This window comes from Cricetulus griseus, chromosome 4 (genome assembly GCF_003668045.3).
Source record: "Cricetulus griseus strain 17A/GY chromosome 4, alternate assembly CriGri-PICRH-1.0, whole genome shotgun sequence".
NCBI classification, from domain to species: Eukaryota; Metazoa; Chordata; class Mammalia; order Rodentia; family Cricetidae; genus Cricetulus; species Cricetulus griseus.
Window position 1 is genome coordinate 76,979,158 of NC_048597.1, and position 22,234 is coordinate 77,001,391.

At 49.8% G+C, this 22,234-nt stretch overlaps 1 protein-coding gene across 3 annotated transcripts in view; it reads right to left on the reverse strand.

Annotated features, from left to right (window-relative positions):
- Window positions 1-219: 219 nt before the first annotated feature.
- The window catches only part of Snx8 (sorting nexin 8), a 49,870-nt gene continuing 27,855 nt past the window's right edge, over window positions 220-22,234 (reverse strand). For 2 of the 3 annotated variants that reach the window (XM_027413506.2, XM_027413508.2), the window contains 10 exons: window positions 20,411-20,601; window positions 17,936-18,053; window positions 16,246-16,367; window positions 13,550-13,630; window positions 13,153-13,313; window positions 12,148-12,280; window positions 6,735-6,803; window positions 4,939-5,085; window positions 4,487-4,636; window positions 220-1,642 (listed from right to left, as the gene is read on the reverse strand). In XM_027413506.2, coding sequence (XP_027269307.1) covers window positions 1,529-1,642; window positions 4,487-4,636; window positions 4,939-5,085; window positions 6,735-6,803; window positions 12,148-12,280; window positions 13,153-13,313; window positions 13,550-13,630; window positions 16,246-16,367; window positions 17,936-18,053; window positions 20,411-20,601 — 1,286 coding nt within the window. In that variant the 3' untranslated portion in view covers window positions 220-1,528. The remainder of the gene's footprint in view (window positions 1,643-4,486; window positions 4,637-4,938; window positions 5,086-6,734; window positions 6,804-12,147; window positions 12,281-13,152; window positions 13,314-13,549; window positions 13,631-16,245; window positions 16,368-17,935; window positions 18,054-20,410; window positions 20,602-22,234) is intronic. The other variant, XM_027413507.2, reaches the window with a different exon arrangement.

Genomic DNA, 22,234 nt, shown 5'->3' on the forward strand with positions numbered 1-22,234 from the left:
CTGAAACCTGTAAACTGGGCAGATTTTCTGAGTCTGAGGAGGCTCCCTCCAGGAGGAAGCAATGCTTCTATATCCAGGAAACTGCCATATGACACTCCCCCACTGGAACCACCAGGCTAGGGGCAACTGCCCATCCCAAAACTTAAGACTCCAGTTTCAAGACACATTTGGCTGTGTTCATGGGGATTTGTGGAGAGAAATGGCAGCATGGAAACCATCTGTAAACACTTCCAGTTTATTGGGTGTGGCAGTAACTGATTCCCGCAGTCCATAAAGTGCTTCATTCATCCAGCCCAATCCCACAGGACCAGCTTCCTGACCCCTCAGCCCAGAGTCCCCACAGCAATGTTCCAGAGCCCTGCTACCCCACCTAGCTCTTCAGCTGGGCAGACTAGCACTCAAGAGACTATTCCCTTCTCTCCCTCTGTTCTGGCCCTGGACTGTCCAGTTAAGGCTGAAGCTGGCTCCTGCTCAGCCAGTAAAAGGGACAAGCAGGTGGGAGATCTGTCAATACTTGTGCTTCCCATCTTTCTGGCAGCCCCAAACATGGTGGTATGGCATATAGGCTTGGGCAGCAGGATGCCAGAAGGGTACAGGGACTCTTGGCTCCTTTTCACCCTAGGGATGGAACCTCAAGATTGGAGTCAGGCACCCACAGCCCAGGCAAGGAGTGACTATGTGAGAAAAGACAGGCTCTACTTCTGGGCTCGGGGGCCTTAGAGCACTAAAAAGCACTGGGGTAGGAGAGTGGGCTGGGTGGGAGAGCGGGCAGAAAGGAAACTGTTCACATCCAGGTGGAACTTGCTGCCTGACAGCCTGGTGGGAAGTGGCCCACACTCTTGACCCTGAGGCCTGAGCACCCAACAGGGATGCCCATCTCCAGTGCTCCTCCACAAACCCCTCCTCATTCCCACCCTCCAAAACCCAACACAAGAAAGGACCCTGAGCCCTCACCCACTGTGGACCCTGAAGGGCCTTGGACCAGGACTCCACAGCCAGCACTGGAGTGAAACATGTCCTCCAAAGCACCAAACCACTGTGCACTCCTACTTCCTGCCTGGCCTAATAAACCTCTCAGAATGTCTGCAGGCCCTAGTCTGTAGTCACAGTCCCACCCTCAGAGACTGGCTAGCTCCTTCCCAGACAGTACAGCCAAGAACCAGGGCAGGCTAGCCCTCCCACTTCTTTGCTGCTAGGTTAACCGTTAGGCTCTTCCAGCACTCAGTGATCCTTCCACACTCCCCCAGACACCACTTGCTGACTACAAAAGGCCCTAAGCATTGTGGGCATTGGATACAATCCATTCCAAAGCACCCTAATTTCCCACTGCCGACCTGATCAACAGGCCATGGGGCAGACTGGGAGCACATTGACCTCCTGCCCAGGAGCAGAGAGACACAGAAACCACCAGCACAGCCCACAGGCAGCTTAGGGCAATGGCTGCTGCCTGGAGGGAATCAGCCAGGGACACACTGTTTGCAAAGAGGTTTTAGTGAGGCCACAGGGAGCTCTGTCGTGGGTCTTGCCACTAGTGGGGACACACGCCATCCTCCTGCGGGGATCGCGGTGGCGTCAACACGCTGTGAGGTCCAGCAAAGAGACAGCTCAGCTTCGGCTTCAGGTCATTCCATACCTTGCTCATCTGCAAGAGAGGAAGAAAGGGAGGTGAGGTGATTGTGAGTGGCCACAATCTGGTCCATGTCAAGCCAATTCCCATTGTCATCTGGTGACTGAATAGGAGGGCATTCCCATCACATTCCCTCACATGCCAGGCTCTACAACCAGAGCTTCTGAAAGTGAAGACAAATCACCCTTATTCTCTCAATGTTGACCCATCCTCCAGAGTCACAGATGGGGGGATTGCAAGTTCCAGGCTAGCCTGGGTTACATAGTGAGACCTAAAAATCAAAAACAGGGCTGGGATATAGCTCAGGGTTTTAGTGCTTATCAAGTATGCATGAGACTCCAAGTTTGATCCTCAGCACCCCATACAAAAAAAATTAAAGAAATCTAGTAACTGCCATACAAGACAGGATGATATCGGCTCCTGCCTCCATCTCCCAATCACTGGGATTACAGATGTGCACCATTGTAGCTGGCATACACAGTACTGGGGATGGAACCCTGGGCTTTGTGTGTACTAGGCAAGCTCTCTACCCACTGTGCAGGTCAACTGGCCTGGATGCTGTGAAAGATACTGGACGGGCCAAGTACCAGGAACTTTAGTCAACCAGAACTTCTGCTCAAACCACCAAGATTTCACACTCAACGTGGACAGTCCAGCCACTATGTATCCCCAAAACCCCTGGCATACCCTGATGGCAGGGGCCAGCTGGAAGGAACACAGCCTCTGCCCATCAACCATCACTGATTGGCAGCAGTGATGGCTCTATCGGTCTGTAACCATGATACCCCCAGGCCAACATTTGGGAACTAGTGAGGTTGTACCCTCATGCCATTTTCAGATGTTGGACCCACCAGGTCAAAAGAGTATCTGCCTGGCATGCATAAAGCCCTGGGTTTGCACCTCCAGCACCACATAAGCCAGGTGTGTGACATGTAGGAGATAGAGGCAGAATATCAAAAATTCAAGGTCAGGCCTTCAAAATGGCTTGGCAGGTAAAGATGACTACTGCCAAACTGATGACCTAAACTCAGTCCCTGTAACCAACAGAGCAGAAAACCAAATGCCTTCTTAGAGGGAGATGAGGTTGCCATAGCCAACAAGAGGCAACCAAGTCACTTGGAAAACCAAGGAAGTCCAGTGTGGGAAGATAGGTGTGTGTGCGAGGGGGCTACTTGGGACTAGAAAAGCAGATGTGATCAAACTGGTCCTCCAAATCTTAATCAGAGTAACCCCATCAAGCAGCAAACCACCATTTAACCACATGCCAGGCTGAAACCAAACAGGCTGTCTCTTCCTCCCAAGGCTGGACAGAGTTTTCTAGACCAGCAGGATTCTGAAAGGATAAGAACAGAACACACACGAACACAGAACTCCCGCTGGCTCTGAATGCATCTAATATTGTCTGAGCCAATGGTCACCCCTGCTGCTTTGACATTAGTGCTCTGAAGCCAGAATCCACTGTAAACTCAAAGCCATCTCAAGCAAAAACTTAGGAGAGGTAAGCTAATCACCATGTAAATCTGGGTTCAGATGCCCAGTGCCCAAGTAAATGTCGAGTGTGTGTGGTATCCCACAAAGGGAGCAAACTGGCTGGTTAACCTAGCAGAATCAGTGAGCTCTGGGTTGAGGTAACTGCAACTCTGCCTCAATCTATCTATAAGGTGGGGAATGATCCAGGAAGACTACCAACATCAACCCAAGACCTCCACACACATATGTATGTGCCCATATACATACACCCATACACATATGCACATACAACACATATGCATACAAAAGTAAAAAGAATAACAACAAAATGGTAGAAAAGAAAATGCCCTTGAGTGTGGTTGTGCCCACCTTTAATCCCAAGAAGCAGAGGTGGGCAAATCTTTTGAGTTCAAGACCAGTCAGGTCTATCTACATAGTGAGATCCTGTCCCAAAAAGGCAGAAGACACTGGAGAGATGGCTCAGAAGTTATGAGCACTCGATGCTCTTGCAGAGCACCTGGGTTCGGTTCCCAGCACCTTTATCAGGTGGCTCATAACCACCTATAACTCCAGCTCCAAGGGATCTGACACCATGCATACATGTGATACCCATAAACACATGCATAAACATAAATAATGAATAAATAAATTTTTAAAGGTTTAAGATAGGGACTTTGTTGTGGCGTTGGTAACTTAGGAGGGGAAGTGCAGCCATCTATAAACATCCACCACTCTGTAAGTAGCCCCCAAAGAACTAATTTTACTCAACCCAATGAAATTCATTGAATCATCTGGGCTGTTCTTATCACCCAAGTTAGGCAGTAGGTGTTAAGTTTTACAAGCATTAGTTTTACACCCCCTTCCCCAAATCACACAACCAAGGAGCTAGACAGTCACCCACTCTGAAGTGCTGCCTCAGCCCTAGCTGGTGAAAGTGAGCCAGAGTGGAAGGCACAGGCTGAGGTCCCAGAGCGTTAGGCCACTTGCACAGGGTAAGCATCCCAGGGCTTTCCATAAGGACGCTTCCCCCAGTGGCTCTAACAGCCACACCTAGAGGCAGCTGACAAGGAGCTTCTAGGAAACTTCGCTGTGGTGAAAAGTGTTCCCGGCCAAACTAACCCCCAACACCTCTTCCCATTAGCTGTACGGCTTGGAGATTCTAAATGCCTTCCCTGACTCCTAGAGTTCTTATAAAAGGAATGAACTCCCCGACATCTTTCTGATCCCGCTCACAAGTCTTCAGTGTCAGCATCCTGGCCATACAAGAGGCTGGGAGACCTATGAACTGTTCAAGCCAATGGGTATCAACTCCATTCTCAGGGTCACTGACTGCAGGCCACAGGCCAGGCAGCTGAGAACAGGATGACATTGGGGCCAGGGGAGACTCACCTCCTTGTGCCCTTGTATCTGGGAGTTCACAAAGGCCCCCAGGATATGCGAGGTGAGAGGCAGGTAGACGTGGACAAGCTGCGTCTCCTGGTGCAGGCAGTACAGGGAGAAGTAGTTTCGGAGCTCCATGGTCTGGATCACATTCTCCTGCTGCAAACAGAGAGCTGATCTGTGTACTGGACCCTCGGATGTGAGACGGAGCATCTGCTCTGAGCCTGGGGGCCGGCCCCTGCTCCCATATCCACAGGAGGGAACACAGGAGGAAATGCAAGGCCAGGCACATAGCTGCAGAACCCCTGGGACAGCTCCTACCTCCACCAGACCAAAGCCCTGCTCTGGATACCCACAATTCCTGAGCTCACCCAGATGACTGGAAAGATCCGATGGAACAACCCCAGATGCCATGCCACCTGCAACCCACAGCTGCCTGCTGCCACCTGCCTACTACTCACCTCCACTATGCGTGACTCGAGCTGCTCCACGGACTCGGGCTCTCGGCTATGTGCAGCGCTCATCATCTGCCTCTTCATCAGTCCGTACTTATGCAGCGCCCGCTGATGCTTGTGAAGCACACCCTTCTCATGCCGCTCACACAGGTCCTGCGGAGAGGGAGGCATGCTCACCTACTGTAGGACACCTTAAAGGGACCCAGAGCCTGGGAGCTCTGGACACCTTCACACACTCCCATCTGAAAGGAAAAAGTGTGACAAGGGGAGAGCAGAGGCAGCCAGAAGAAGGGTGCATACTGACTGGCAGTGAACACTCAGGGCCTTTGGGAGGACTAGCTTTTCCTGTTCAGACAGAGTCCAGGACAGCCGGGTAGCAGTTCCAGCACTGTCCTACACCTTTAGTTCCAGCACTCGGGAGGCAGAGGCAGACGGACTCTGTGAGTTTGAAACCAGCCTGTTCTACAAGAGCTATTTCCAGGACAGGCTTCAAAGCTACACAAGGAAACCCTGTCTCAAAAAACAAAAAAGTCCAGGACAGGGCTGGGGCTGGGGTGGGGGGTGATGACCTGAGTTTGAGTCCCAGGACCTACATGATGGAAAGGAAGAACTGCTTCCCGCAAGCTGTCCTCTGACCTCTGCACATGCACACACAGAGACACACAAATTAATGTAAGTAAGATAAGACAGACAGACACATACACACTTGGGTTCAGAGCCAAGCCCATTCAGATCCTATCTGTCTCAGGTTAGTCTGTGCAATGGCAAACTGCACTACCCCAGGCCCCAGAGGAGAATCTCCCTTCAAGAAAGGATCTGTACAGTTCAGGGTCCTCAAACAGCCTCAACCTCAGAATACTAATGCTACCAACTCCAGACAGCCACTGTCTTACTGATGGTAGGACAGTGTGCCAGAGAAAAAAGACATACTGGCATCAATTGTTTTCTCCAGTCAAAACAAGAGGCCAGGTATGGTGGTATATGCAGGAAACACAAGCTCCTGAACGGCGGAAGCCATGTGTTATCATCTCAGTCAACAGAACAAACTCTTCCAGAACATTCCCTGTAAGCACTGGGCCAGCTCTCCTGGAGTTTAATAGTGAAGATTTCTCTTGCTCCTTAAAGTGATCCACCTCTCTGTGGACCCCAACACTCTGAAAGTCACCTTGGCCATAAGTTCAGCCTGGCTTCCAGGAATCCTCACCCATGAAAAGCAGCAAAGCCCCTGCATATGGAACAGGCCCCCAGAGCTCACAGAGAGCATGATAGTCACACATATTCACTCATCTTGGTTTCTACCACAACACTGCAATTATCTCCCCCTCAACTAGGGGGCTTCCTGGGGAGCTAGCAGGAGCCCTGAGCCAGCCTAGGGGGACCCTCAGGCAGACAGGTTTCCTTCTGGTTGGATGTGACTATTGTCATCTTGAAGCAGAGCAGCTGGGATGACTCACATGAGCTCCTCGTAAGAACAGGCCTGCTAACACTTCCTCATGGAGGATGGGAGAGACTTAGCGGATTTCCCCAAGATTAAAAGGTGAAAACTGAATGGGGAGTGGGACCACACTTTAGTGGTGCAGCCACCTGTGAACCACGCTTGCTTCTGTAAGCAGTCGCAATAATCTCAGAAGCTGGAATCTCTCTCCTGGTCTGCCAGGGTCCATCGGGGGAACAGATGCTTCTCTGCATCTCTCCTCAGGTAAAGTCACAGAAAACCATGACAGTCCCTTTCCTGCACAGCCTTAACCTCACACCCTTCAACAATCCCAAGGTCACTATTAGGCAGAATGTCGGAGACTCACTTTGTAGGACTGGAGTAAATCCAAGAAGAGGTTCAGCTTCTCCACCACATCATTCTCTTCCTTTTTTCCCTAGGAACAAGGATAAGTTAACCAACCGGCAGCACCCTGAACACAGCACATACTCATCCCATACCTAACCGCAGCTCAGAGAACAGAGGTGAGTTAAAGTTAACCAACATGTGCCACCCATAACCCAGCACCCCTTGGAGAGCTCACTTCCCAACCACAGCCTGGCAGCTCTCCTCCTGAGCCACCAGCTCAGGCTTCAGGAGGCCCAGTTTCCCACTGAGGGCCCTGCAGGTCAAGGCAGAGATGTCCTCAAACCTGGCAATTATGGGGACAGGGCAGCACCCTTTCCACTCCAGATATGTCTCCTTTAGGCCTTCCACAGGCAGTGCCTCACAGGTAAGATAGAGCCACACCTCATGCTAGCCCATCAGCTTTACCCAACACTTAACCAATTCTCTTTGAAGCTAGGCGCATCCAAAGGGAGACAGATGGAGGAAGGATGCTGGGAGACAGGCGCTTTCACAATAGGGAAAGAGGTCTGGAAAGGGATATTAGAGAGACCAGAGTGGACCAAAGGACCTGGTATGGGGGAGGCATGAGTGGAGTAGAGGAAGCCAAAGCAGGGGAGGATAGGGCAGAGGTATAGACTCGGGATGTTGTATACAGGCAACATGACAACTGTGACAAGTAGACATACAGACAGCCCTATTAGTATATCTGGTGATGAGGGAAAAGCCCAATGCTGAAACTCATCCATGGCGCCCTGGGGACAAGGATGAGCCGTGGCCCAGATGCTGTCTGGCTTCCAACGTGCATACAGCAGAAGCACTCTGGATACACATGACAGCCATATGCATACTGCCCATATGTGTGCATGCACACATATCCCAGCCAACACATGCCTAAAACTCCTAGTATTCCAGTTGTAGCCAAGAGATATGCTCACCCCAGAAGCCACACATCAACTTGTGCACGAAGAATCATGTGGGTAAGAGGAGGCGGAAGACTGACAGGAAATGAAGACACTTTCACGGAAACACAGGAACTGGGATGTCCCCCTAAGCTTCAGTTCACTAAATCAGGAGGTTCCCAGGTAACTCAATCTCACGTCTGCAGCCAGTTCACATACTAGGTAACAAGTTCCAGGATATTGATAGGTGAGTTTTTTCCAAGTAAGGAAAGAAGCTTGGGCAGATGACTCAGACAGCAAAGCGCTTGCCATGCAAATGTGAGGACCTGAGTTCGATTCCCAGCACTCACATAAAAAGCCAGGAATGTTACCATACTCAATGTAACTTCAGAGCTGGGGAGCAGAAAGCAGACAAACCCAGGAGCTTAAAAGCTTGCAGGCTATCTGATCTAGCTGAACTAGAAAGCTCCAGGTTCAGTAAGAGACCCTGTCACAAAAAGTAAGGTAGAGCAGGTGTGGTGGCAAACTTGAAGGGTAGAGGCACATGGATCTCTGTGAGTGCCAGGCCAGCCAGGGATAAACAGTGAGACCCCTACCCAGACACACATACATACATACATACACACACACACACACACACACACACACACACACACACACACACACACACACACCTTTTAAAGAAAGAAAAAAAAAAGATAGAGCGGCTAGAGAGATGGCTCAGCAACTAAGAGCACTGGCTGCTCTTGCAGAGGACCTGGGCTCAATTCCTAGCACCAAAGTGGCGGCTCAGCACTGACTATAACTTTGGCCCTCTTTGGGATCCACTGCCCTCTTTGGCTTCTGTGGGTACTGGACACACACAGGATTCACAGACATGCAGGCAAAACATCCATACACATACTAAATTAATTTTTAAAATAAAAAGATGAAGAATAGTATTCAAAGATATTAACAACTGGCTTCCACACAAATGCATACACATGTATACACCACATACATAGTAATGACTTAAAAGGGGGTGGGGCTGGAGAGATGACTCAGAGGTTAAGAGCACTGACTGCTCTTCCAGAGATCCTGAGTTCAAATCCCAGCAACCACATGGTGGCTCACAACCATCTATAATGAGATCTGGTGCCCTCTTCTGGCATGCAGGCAGAACATTATACATAATTAATCTTTAAAAAAGAAAAAAAAAAAAAGACAGCACAAGAAAGGGAAAGGGAAACACTGACACAGTCATCCTGTCCTAGTTGACAAGCTGGGACAGGCTGGGGCTTTTTCCCTGTTGTAGTAGGAAAGGGGATTCTGACTCATTAGCCACCACATCCCATCTGTGTGTATAAGACCTGACCAAAAACAAGAGGTAGGCAAATCCCTATGAGTTTGAGGCGAGCCTGGTCTACAGAGTGAGTTCCAGGACAGCCAGGGCTTCACAGAGGAAACCCTGTCTAAAAAGAAGAGAGAGAGAGAGAGAGAGAGAGAGAGAGAGAGAGAGAGAGAGAGAGAGAGACCATCCAAGCACATGCCTTTAGGAAATGCATAGCACAGGGACTGGAGCAATTGATTCCTGAACAGGTAAGAGCACTTGTTAGGCAAGCTTGTAGACCTGAATTCAGATCTCAATGCTCAGGTAAAGCTGGGGTGGCCATTTGCACAACCTAATGCTTTGAGGCAGAGACCGGAGGATCAGTGGGAATTGTTGGCCACCTGCCTAGCTCCAGGTTCAGCAAGAGACCCTGTTTCAAGGGGATAGTGCACAATGATGAAGTAAGACCCCAACATCCTCTTCTGACCGCTGCACACATGCACATATGCACCAAGCTGGGCATGTTAGTGCACTCAGGAGGCTGAGACAGGAGGATCACAAGTTCAAGGCCAGGCTTGGCTACAAGTAGCAAGTGAGTAGAAGATCAGCTTCAGGAATAGAGTGAGAACCCTGTCCCCAAAAATCTAAGACCCTAAACTAAGCAAAACAAAGAAAATAGTCATTAAGGGCACAGTGGCACATGCTGTTGATCCCAGCATTCTAGGGGCAGAGGCAAGTGGCGTTCCAGACCTGGTCTCAAGAAAGGAAGGAAGGAAGGAAGGAAGGAAGGAAGGAAGGAAGGAAGGAAGGAAGGAAGAAAGGAAGGGGGAGGAGGGAGGGAGAGAGGGAGGAGGGAGGGAGGGAGAGAGGGAGGAGGGAGGGAAGGAGGGAAGGATGGAGGGAGAGAGGGAGGAGGGAGGGAGGAAGGAAATAGTTGGGGCCGATGAGGTGACTCAGTGGTTACACACACCTGCTGTGAAAGCAAGCCTGATAACCTGAGTTCAATTCCCAAAACCCGCATAAAACATCTGATAAGCTCCAGAATCAGGAACAGAAACAGGAAAACACTTGGAAGCTCTCAGGTGACTACCCCAGAGTATACAGCACTGCAGACATGAAAGACCTGCCTCAACAAGGGGGAAGGGGACAGAGCGGGCTCTCCAAAGTTGTCCTCTGACCTCCACACATGTACTGTGGTACATCCTTGCACACACACACACACACACACACACACACACAAAGAGGTGGAAGATATGTTGATGATCTAGTTTGGCCTTCTGAAATCCAATCAATGGAGAAACCAAGGGCCAAGGGCCAAAGTTACTGAACAACATGCACACAATACAAGCACAGGCCCTGCCCAAGCCCCTGCCTCTCTATCCTGCCAAGCCCCTGACCCCTCAAGTCTTGACCCTCCCTACCATGGGAAGGGATAAACTAACACTGACTAAGAGGGTTAGTGAGATGGCTCAGTGGGTAAAGACACTTAGCACCAACCTTCAGTCCTGAGTTCAATCCCAGGACCCATGCCATAGGAGAACCAACTCGTGTAAGTGTCCTCTGATGACCACATGCACACCGTGCTACGCATGCACCACCCCTCCCATATGGTAAATAAACTGCACTTTAAAAATTCAGGGGCTGGAAAGACAGCTTGGTGGTGAAAGCACTTGCTCTTCTTGCAGAGGACCTGAGTCAATTCCAGCACCCATATATAACGGCTAATAACCTACTGAAATTCCAGCTCCGAGGGACCTGACACCCTCTTCTGACTTCCTCAGGCACTTGCACACATGTGCACAAACACTTATATAGACACAAATGCATACACATAAATAAGATTTTTTTTTTCATTAAAAAGGCAAAAGACACCAACACTGAAGATTGGGGGAGATAATGTAAGGTCTGGCTTTGTAAGGATGAGAACCCAAGTTCAAACCTCAGAATCCACATGAAAATTCAAGGTATAATGGCTCTCGCTTGTACTCTCAGTGCTGGGAGACAGAAACATGAGCATCTCTGGGACTCAGTGACCAGACAGTCTGGCCTAACTGGTGAATTACAGGACAACAAATAACCCTGTCTCAAAGGAGATGGATAGCATCCTTGAAGTTGTGAAGTTGTCTCCTGACCTCCAGACACATGGGAACATAATACATGTGTACCTGTACACATGAACCACACACATTAGAAAAACACAGGCTCTTTTCTAAAGGGAACACACCGGCTCTGGGAGGAAGAAAAATCAGGGACTTTCCACACCAGCAAAGCGTCAAATTCCCTCTACCACAGAAACCTCCTGGGCCCAGAACTTCCAGCCTCTACCAAGAAAATCCCCCAAGTCCCCAGCAGGTGCATCACCCCAGACAGGCAACTGAAAAGCTCTGGTCCTGAGCAGGGAGCAGAGCTTCAACAAGGATATCAACTCATTTTAAACTGCAGCTCGAGTGGCATCCCAGACAGAAGTGCTAGCTACTCAGAAGACAGATTAGCTGCAGGGGGATTATAAGTTCAAGGCTAGACAACTTGGTGAGACCTTGTCTCTGCAACAATGACCCCCCCCCAAAAAAAAAAGTAAAAGGAGGGCTAGTGAAGTAGTTTTGTGGTTGAATACTTGGTGGCTGAGCACCTGCCTAGAATCCCCCAGTGTCAGGCTGAGGTGTGGCTCAGTGGTAGAGCTCCTGTGTAACATGTGCAAGGCCCTCAGTTTATCACATAGAACAAAAATAAATAAAAACTAAGTGCAGCTCCTACATACAGTAGCAGCAGAACTTTTTGAGGTTAAGTGGAAAAAGAGGAGAAAGTCTCTTGGGAGCACTGGGCACTTAATTATTATTCCAATGGGTTAAGTCACTGGTTGCCAAGCACAAGCTGGCACAATGGGAAATATGTGATCCATCCAGAAGCAAACTACAAGTGCAACTACAGTGCCAAGGACAGATCCAGTTAACCTCAGGAACACCAGGGCTGGGGAAAAGGACTGGGGACTGTTTCTGTCACTTGGGGCCTTCTCAGAAGCGTGAATGGCTCAGGGGGAGCTACCCAGGACAGGCACAGACAGTCTCCACTCAGAGACAGGAGATCATCCACACTGAGCTCTCAAAGGCAGGCTAATTGAAAGGTGCTCCACCACACAGGACAGCATGTTCTGGGACAAGAGACGCATGGAGAAGGAGACCACTCACCTGCTGAGCAGCCTTGTCTGCAAGCAGTGCAAACTCCACGGATAGGCCCTTGAGTGCTTGCTTCAGGGAGCCCCACGTGCTGAGGTGCAGAGCAGCCCAGGAGGGCAGAGGGGTTGTGTCAGAGCCTAGAGCACTGTAAGAACAGAACACACACTCACCTGTCTGTCCCTTCTCTAAATGTGTGATCCCAGGAGGGTCAGAGCTCCAGGGAGGGATCTGAGATTCTTGAAAGTTCAATAGGGATGTTTGGAAGTAGTTGAGGAAGGCAGGATGATCTCAGGCCCCTCTAGACTCAGGAAATCACTACTGTCAGCAAGACTCAAAGGTCTGTGTGCTGGGGAAGCTGGATCCTACATTCCTATAAAGGAAGCCTGGTCTGCCACTGGCTGCTCTTGCCAAGGCTAACTTTTGTTGTTGTTGTTTTTAAATTGTGCTGGTTAATATTGTCAACATGGGAGGGTCTAGAGTCACCATGGAAACAAACTCCCTGGGTACGTCCATGAAGGGAATTTCTAGACTGGGTTAACTAAGATGGGAAGACCCTCGGATGAGGGTAGTAGCACCATTCTGTGGTCTGAGGTCCTGAGTTGAGTAAGAAGGAGACAGCAAGCTGAGCACCAGCATCCATCTTTCTCTGCTTCCTGGTTGTGGATGCCATGTGATCAGCTGCCTTCTGCTTTTGCTGCCATGCTCTCCAACCATGACAGACAGTGTCACCTTCAAACTGAGAACCAAAATCAACATATCTTTCCTTCCTTAAGTTGCTGCTGCCAGGTATTTTCTCACAGCAGTGAAAGGTGCCAAGAAAACTACACTATGAGTAGCTATGGGAAGTGTGTAAAGACCCCATCATCTGTACCCCACACGCACACTGCTTTCTCCTGCCCCCTCCCACCACCTATGGATCAACTCTTCTTTTTCCTGCAGTTCAATGGGTCAGGATGGAGGGTAGACAGACCCAGCCCCCCACCTGATTCATGCCACAGTCCCTACAGGGCCACATGCCTGAGCTCCTTCCCGAATATGAGAAGATCAGCAGCGTTGTCAATGGCCCGGGACGCGATCCGCTCGGCTCTGTCTCGAAGCTTGTAGAAGCTGTTGTAGACATTTCGAATCAGCTCCCGGCTCATGGCAAACTGGGTCTGGATGTCAGCCGGGAGGAAGTCCTAGAAAAGAGTGGCAAGAAAGACAGTGGCCCGCTGCTTAGTCTCAGAGAGAGGACATCCTGGAGCTTGCTTGCTCATCTGTTACAAGCTGAACCCCACTGCCAGGGGATTCAACAAGGTGGTGGATAAGGTGTGATCCCTGCCACCCAACAGAAGCATGGTGAGGGTCATCAAGAGTTAGCAACTACTGTTAGTCTGCTTAAGAGGGGAAGGAACACCCAAAATCAGAAAACTACCTTGGCCCTAGCAGCCAGCTTACAGTTCGTGAATTCATCTCCCACGCCCTGGGCCGCCTCCTTGAGCTTGTGCTGAACATCCTGAAAGAGGAAAGAGACAGCTTCACCCTCTCCTGCCAGCAAAGACACCCAGCTGAGAGCAAGTGAGCTCCTTAGAAGTCCAACCAACACGAGAGCTAGGCCTGGTGAGGCTTGCCTGTCATCTCAGCACTGGGGAGACCTCAACAAGCGAAAGAGCTCCAGCCCAGTCTGAACTACACAACGAGATCCTGTCCCAAGAAAGAGGGGCTGGGGAGATGGTCCAGTGGGTAAGAGCTCTTGCTACACAAGCATGAGGAACCAATTCAGAATCCCCAGAACCCAGGTAAAGAGCCAAGTGTTGCTTCATGTGGCTGTAACCCAGCACTGGGGAGCAGAGACAGGATGGCTGGCCATTTCTGGCTGCCAGCATAACTCCAGGTTCAGTGAGAGACCCTGTCTCAAAGGAGTAAGGTGGAGAGTGACAGGGATGAACACCAGATGTCCTCCTTCAGCCTCCATGCATGCACACATAGGCGTGTACACAGGCATTCACATCTACACACATACTACACAGACACTACAGGCATGTGCATGCGTGTACACACACACACACACACACACACACAATTAAAGGAGAAAGACAAATGCAAGCCTTTTAGGTATCTGATATGGTGGTGCATGCCTGCAATCCCAGAAGGCTGGAGCAGGGGGAGAACTCCCAAGTTCCAGTCCCTGTTTCAAAAAAACATAAAAACAGAAGCAGTTCCTCCTGAAGAGAAGCTTGCTTTTGTGCATTTGCTGGTCCACCGGCATTCCAGAATGTCTTTGCTGTCTCACAGACTCTTTAGGGTTAAACTGTAGGAAAAGCCCAACAGAAGGACAGGAACACAGCCAAGCCCCTCCTCCAGTACAGAGTGAGGCCCCGTCCAGATCGCAGAGTTCCACCTACAACAGGCTCGGCTTGGACCCAGAGACAGACATGGCGCAACGAGACCCTTCAGACTCTATGCAGCAGTGGATGGGAAGAGAGACTGCTGCTTGCTGTGAACAGATCCTCAGGGTTAGGGATTCATAGAGTGCTGAGATGGCTGGTGGGAAAGGAAAGGTAGCAAACACTGGTCTCAAGCCAGGCCCTGACATGTGGCGCTGGATGGAGGCCTCACTGGCAAAGTCAAGTCTTCGAATCAAGCAAAGACCCACCTGGGAAACACAGAAACACATAGTAGACAGCAGAGCCTATATGAAGGAGCATAAAGACCACTTCTAATTCTTCTACTAAAAAGGGAAACTGAGACAGCCTCCAAAGCTACAAAGAAATCCTGTCCCGAAAAACAAAAAAAAAAACAAAAAAAAAAAACAAAAAAAAGGGAAACTGAGGACCAGGGACATTACAGACACATACCATCCATGGATAGACAAAGAGACAAGAGACCTCCCTGTCACCATAAGGAGGGCTGTAACCTCTGCACCTGACTTCCTAGGCCTCTGCCTGGAATGCAGGTGGCTTCCTGGTTCCACCCTCATTCCTGCTCTGGAATCCAACACCACCACTGCACCCCAGGCTCGAAGGCCACACTAGGGCTAGCAGTCTTACTAGAGACCAGGTAGGTGCCTACCATGCATGAGGCTTAAGGTTCAAAAACAGCACCACAAAAACAAACAAACAAGGCTGTAAGCACCTAAGCTTTCCACTGTGGGTGGAGAGTTACCCAGGGCTGTCACCTGGTGAAAGTAAAAGCCTAAGACCTTCCTAAAGAGGCCAGCTGCCACTTGGGGAAGTAAAATCAAGTGCAAAATCTGGGCTGGTTTGGGGAGATGGCTCAGTGGGTAGGAGTGTTTGCTGCTAAAACATGAGGATATGAGCTTAACACCCCAGCACCCATGTAAAAAGCTGTACATGACCATAGGTGCCTATAACTCCAGCACAGAGAAAGACCCTGTCCCTAGGGGGTGAAGAGGGATAGAACAGGACACCTGACATCCTCCTCTACCCTCAGCATGCGCGCGCGCACACGCACATATTCCACACACACAAGCATACAAAACAAACTAGGCTCACTACTAACTGCCCAATGTCCCCTGCTCTGCAGCTGGGTAAAGGCTGGAAGGCCCCAAGTGCCCATTCAAGCACACATTTCCCTGCCCACTCATCACAGAGCCTGCTTGCCAAGAAGGACTGGCAGTACCTCCCACCTACAATTAAGAACCCCTGGGCTCACCTCTAAGCACTGTGCTGCCTAGAGAGGACCAGGCTCTGATTCCTAACACAGGCACATATGTCCTGCCCTAGACTCCACCATAGTCCCTGCTGAAGGAAAGCTTCTATCTCCAGGGGACCAACTATGGTGAGAGGCACACAAAGCCTCTAAGTCACAAAAGGAGGCCTCTTTAAAAATGATGCCCAGCCTGTACTTCAGAAAGAAACCTTGCTCTGTCAATCACAAACAAATCCACTCTGGACAGTCAAACAAGGGACAGGAGATATACAGGTTCAAGGAATAAAATCCAAGTATGGGCTCCTAGCACTGGGGAGGCTGAGACAGGAGGACTGCTTCCAATATGAGCCCAAGCTGGGCCAGCCTGGGTGTACAAATGGGTCTCAAACAAAGAAGAATGCAGCAAGAGCTTCGGGCCCCAGAACTCCACCAGCACAGGGCCCCGAGGGACACACTTACTGAGCCACTGAAAGAGAGGAAGAGTTTGAGGAGCACATCCTCTGAGAAGGGCGGGTGCCGGGCCACCAGGTTGATGAAGCGCTTCAGGGCCCTCCGGCGGCCCTCGATGAACTCCCTGTCGGCTGGAGGAGAGTACAGGGTCACCACGGACTTGGCAGAGCACTCGCTCAGGGCAGGCTTCCAAGCACCTCCTCAGAGGCTAAGAACAGAAGGCAACAGAGCCCCACCTCCGAGCCCCCAGATACGAATGGGTGCAGGAATGGCCCAGACTATCCATTTCAATGGAGAACACTGGGAGGTTGGGTGTGGTGGCACACATTCATGTTTCTAAAGAAGACTACAGTAAGATGGAGTACAGAGCAAAATCCTATCTCACATAAACAGCAGTTCTGGGAACCGGTGTGATTCCACACAGCCACCTACACCACAGGCAATTTAGGAGGACATGGCTATAACATCGCTGTAAGCATGCAGTTCTCTCGTGCTGATAATGCAGCTCAGCTCCCCCGTGCTCGTTACTCATAAGTTACTGTTATTTGGGAAGGCACGGTGGCACAAGCCTTGAATTTCAGTACTTCGGGGGCTGAGTCAGGAAGATTTCCATCTCAGTGGGCTCCAGGCTTATCCAAGATACAGAGTGAGATCCTTTCACAAAAATACCAAAAGTCAGGTGTGGCTCCACATGCTTTTAATCTCAATACTCAGGAAGCAGAGACCAGCCTGGTCTAAATAGCAAGTTCTAGGGTAGCCAAGGCTGCCTATCTCAAACTAAAAAAGGAAGCAGAAAAACACAGTGAGATAAGGCCCACACCCATACCCACCCCACCTCAAGCTCTCTAGGTGTCCTTGAAGGCTGAGCTCTCAGAAATGCCCAGTCAGGTGACTGTGTTTGCTTAGAGCCTCCAGACGCTAAGCACTGCTTGGACACACCCGGCTTGGATGAAGGCAAGGGTCCCTTCCTGGCAGCTCACTGGTCAGTGAGGAACACAGCTGTCACAGAGGCATAGAGGACTGGGAAGGAGCCAGTCATCAGAAGCTGAGCCACCCAGAGGGTATAAGATGTAAATGTGGAGCTGGGTAGTGGTGGCGCCCACATTTGATCCCAGCATTCGGGAGGCAGAGGCAGGCAAATCTCTGTGAGTTGGAGACCAGCCCAGCTTGATCTACAAGAGCTAGTTTCAGGACAGCCTCCAAAGCCACAGAGAAACCCTGCCTTGAAAAATCAAGAAAAGCAATACAAGCTGGGTGTGGTGGTACACACCTTTGATCCCAGCTCGGCAGAGGCAGAGGCAGATGAATCTCTGTGAGTTCGAGGCCAGTCTGGTCTACAGAGCAAGTTCCAGGACAGGTTCCAAAGCCATATGAGAAACTCTGTCTCGAACCAAAAAAATAAAAAAATAAAAAAAAAAAAGAAGCAAACCAGACAATAATAATCCCATATACAGCCTAAGGTTGCCCACAGGGGCAACACTGGGGCCAGAAGGCACCTGAGGAAGGCTACCCTCCTCTGCCAGAGCAGGGCTAGGCCACAGCTATTACCCCAGAAGTAAATGTACACTGCAGCCCTGTTACCAGCCCTTCTAGACCATAAGAAGCAATATCCTGGGCTACAGTGGGCCCACCCAGCACCATGCCACCCAGGCAGGCATCTTGCTCCCACTTCACTGGGACTCCCTGAACCCTACCTTACCTCCCAGCACTCTCTTGGGTGGAAGGGCTGGCACCATGCGGTACGGGAATTTGTGAAGCAGCACTTCATGGAAGACCACAAAGTCATTGTAGCGTCTGTACACGGAGGACTTGAAGCGCTACAAAACAAAGGGAGAGTAGCAAGCAGGACATCAGCAACCACACCAATTTTTCTAGGCAGGTGCTCTACCACTGAACCACACCCCAGTCCCTCACTGGGGAATTCTAGGCAGGTGTTCTACCACTGAGACATGCCTCAACCCTTTTTACTTTTTGAAATTGGATCTAACTAAGCTGCCCAAAGTAGCCTTGAACTCACATTGTACTTCAGGCTGATTTTGAAGTTCAACTCTCCTGCCTTTTCCTACCAAGTCACTGGGAATCCATGCCTGTGCCATGAGGCCCTGCAACTATGGCATTTCATCAGCTCTTTGCCTTCTCCTACCATGCAACAGAACTCACGAGTGTTACCAAATTCCTCATCCTCTCTCCCCAAGTTTTTGCCAAAAGTAAAAGTTTTAGAATTCTATATAGAAATGCAAATTATAATGTTTAGATAGCTCTTTGCCATGATGGAACTTCTTCACTTCTTGGATGGGTATTGTCCTGCTCTTGAAAAGTAAAGCATGAGATTGACGAGCTCGCTATACAAGCTGAGGACCTGAATTCAGATCTCCAGCATCCATGTAAAAGCCAGGTATGGTTGTGTGGTGGCACGCCTGCAAACCTACCATTGAGAAGTGGGGACAGATCCCACAGGAAAAAAGCCTGCAAGAGGGGTGAAAACTAGCAGAAGGCTCCCTGGAGACAAGCACAGCTTCCCATATTTGGTTTATCAGGCCCAGGAGCAGTGCTGCTTCACTGCAGCCAAGAGTCCCCTTCCCAAATTCTCACAGCTACTACTGCATCAAGGAAAGACCACAGGATGCCAGATGGACCTGCTGTTCCCGAAACATCCCGAGGAGGCCCTCCAGAGCAGCCCTGCACCACAAGCCCCAGGGGTGGTTTAACTGCTGGTGAGCAAATGCCTGCAAGTCCTGACTTTACGGAGCACAGAGGCCAGGCAGGAAGCATTCCTATCATCCCGGCACTTGGAAGGGAGAGACAGGACTGTGACCTCGGGGTTAGTTGTAGTATTTAGGACTTCCAGGCTAGCCTGGGTTACATGGTGAGACTACCTCAAAAAAAGAAAGAGGAAGGAAGGAAGGAAGGAAGGAAGGAAGGAAGGAAGGAAGGAAGGAAGGAAGGAAGGAAGGAAGGACATCTGCACACTGAGCCTTTGTCCTGAGATGAGATGCTCACTTCTTTTCAGACTAAGCCTGGTGCAGCCAGGGCTGTGCTTTCTCGGAAAGGTGTGGTCCAGGCTCTGTCCCTGAAAGTCCCTCACACATTGAGGATAATATACAGGACCAGAGGATGATGTTAGCCAGGAACTACTCTAACACAAGACAGACATCAAAACTCTCCCAAATCCATCCAAACTGGATCAAGACACACAGAAAACCATGGAAGAAGGCTGAAAGTGATCAAGATAGGTGGTACTGTGTGAACCCCACATGCTGAGCACCAAGACTATCACAACAGAATTGTGTCTGATGAACCCAGACATTAGGGTGCCTGACTTCGGGAAGGTGGCATCACTGAACGGCTGAAGGGCATGAGCTGGTCCTCCCCTGAAAATGGGAGGCATGGTTGGGACCCAGATTCCCCAGGGCTGATGTTCTGATTATCAGTGCAAAAAAGCACTGGGGCAACAGCACAACAGGTAAGCACAAAAAGACTGAGGCTGAGCATGGTGGCAAATGCCTTTAATCCCAGTATTTGGGAAGATCTCTGAGAGTTCAAAGCCAGCCCGAGATACATACTGAGACCCTATCTCAAAAAATTTTTAAAAAAGAAAAAGGTTCCTAAAAAACCAGGCCTAAAGCTGGGCATTGGTGGCACATGCCTTTAATCCCAGCACTCAGGAGGCAGAGACAGGCAGATCTCTGTGAGTTCGAGACCAGCCTGGTCTACAAGAGCTAGTTTCAGGTCAGCCTCCAAAGCCACAGAAAAACCCTGTCTCGGGAAAAAACAAACAAACAAACAAACAAACAAAAAAAAAAAACAAAAAAAAACAGGCCTATGAGAACTCGGACGGCCAGAGCACTAGGATTGCTATGAGTTCAAAGCCACCTATGGTTATATAGCAAGATCCTGTCTAAGAGAAAAAGGAAGAAAAAGACAGTCAAACAGATAGACAGACATATTAAGATTCGTAAGAAAAAAGATTTCACTCAAAGAATGGACCGGAAAAGACCTAGCTGAGTTGGAACCAGTGACAGTCACTAGCAGATATTCAGAAGTTGGTTGGCCTGCTTAACTGTGTCATCAGGTGTTGGGTCACACCCTGGAGCTAGCCAGACCCCTCTCCCACCACCCTGTCCCAGGCTAGTCTGTGGCTCTCCCCTGCGGCACACTGTCAAGTCCCAGTTACCTGGCTGGAAACCTCATACTCCACATGCTTGAGGAATAGGCCCTTCTTCTCAGGGATGAGCTCCACCTGCACTGTGTCCCTGGCCAGCAGCTCCTGCAGGGTGTAGGACAGCAGCAACGGATTCCCCTGGGGCATCTGCATTCGCCCAGGGTCCAGGTCACGCCGCTCAGTGACCTGGGATGTTCGTGGGTCTGAGGGAGACAAGGTAGGTGACAGGTAAAGACAGCTGCTCAGGAAGTGGGGCCTCCCTCTATCCTGTGCTGGCTCAGCACATGGACTCTGACCACAGTCACAAATCCACACCAGACCCACCCCCTTCCCCAGGCTACAGCACCCAGAAGAAACCCTACTAGGAAGCTTCATTTGTGTGAATGGGTAAGTTCATAGAGAACTATCACAGTGCAGTTAGGGAGGGAGGGAATGCTTGCAATTTAACAACAGACAGACAATTTATAAAGACATTCCTCCAAAGATGTACAGTGCCCAAAAAAGCACTGAGAGATGTGCATATATATCATTACCACCAGGAAAACAAGAATCACAGCAACAGAAAAACACTACCACGATGGTGTTGACAAAACCGTGTGTCAGTGCACAAGTGTGTGGAGGCCAGAAATCAGTCTCACATGTTATTCTTCATGCCATCTCCTCATCTTTTAAGATATGTATGTGTTTGCTTCCATGTATGTAAATGTAGTAGGTTCATGCAGTACCCATGGAAGCCAATAGAGGGAGTTAGAAGTCCTGAACCTGAAGTTAACAGGCAGTTGTTGGCTATAGTGCTGGGAATTGAACCTTAGGTCCTCTGGGAGAGCAGCCAATGCTCTAAACTGATGAGCCATCTCTCCTGACCCCTCTTTTAGTTTTTGTTTCTTCAGACAGGATCTTGTGGGGAGCCAAGGACACTGAATGATTGTGTAAGTGGATGAAGACATGACTGAATGTGTATTGGTGACATGGCACAGCCATGTCAAGGATACCAATGCTTCAGACCCATGGTAACTGGCCAAATCTCCCTTCCGTAAGGCGAGGCTCAGAGGCATGGCAAAGCTTCTCCCAGTCCAAGTACAAATGTCTGTGAGCCATTGGTCACTGTTTGCTAAAACTAACAACTGCAACCTGAGACTGCTCTCTTACAGATCTATTAGCTAACCTCTCCTGCTGTGCTGAGGTTCCAAGTTGTTGTGTAGCTAGTACTGTGCAATCAAAGCAAGCATAACACACCCACCCCAGCTTTTCTGTATGTCCCTCACTGCTCCAGCCAGGGTTCTAGAAGCAAGCCATGATGGACTAGGCAGGGTCTCTTACTTTATCTGGAACTCATCAATTCAACAAGGTTGGTAAAGTATGAGATCCCACCTCATCCAGAAACCCTCCTGTCTCTGCCTCCTCAGCACTATGCCTGGCCTTTTATGTGGGTTCTGGGAAGCAGAACTCAGGTCCTTATGCATGTGTAGCAAGTCCTTAACCAAGTAAATCAGCTCCCTATCTATAATGAAAAATGATTGGCTTTGCTCCTTGTTTTTGTGTTCTGAGTCAGGGCCCCATGTATCCCTTGACAGCATCAAATCTGCACATAGGTGAGGATGAACTGGAAGTTGCAATTCTTCTGCCTCAGACTCCCAGGTACTGGCATTATAGGGGATGCACCATCATAGTCAACCCAGAGGCTTTATGAAATGGTAACATGTTCTTAAAATGCTCTAAATATTTTTATATTTAAAATATGGCCACCAGTGCTCTTAACCAGTGAGCCACCCACCTCTCCAGTCCCAAAGGGTCTGTCTTACTTTTCTAATGCAGAAAGACCAAGGCAACTTATAA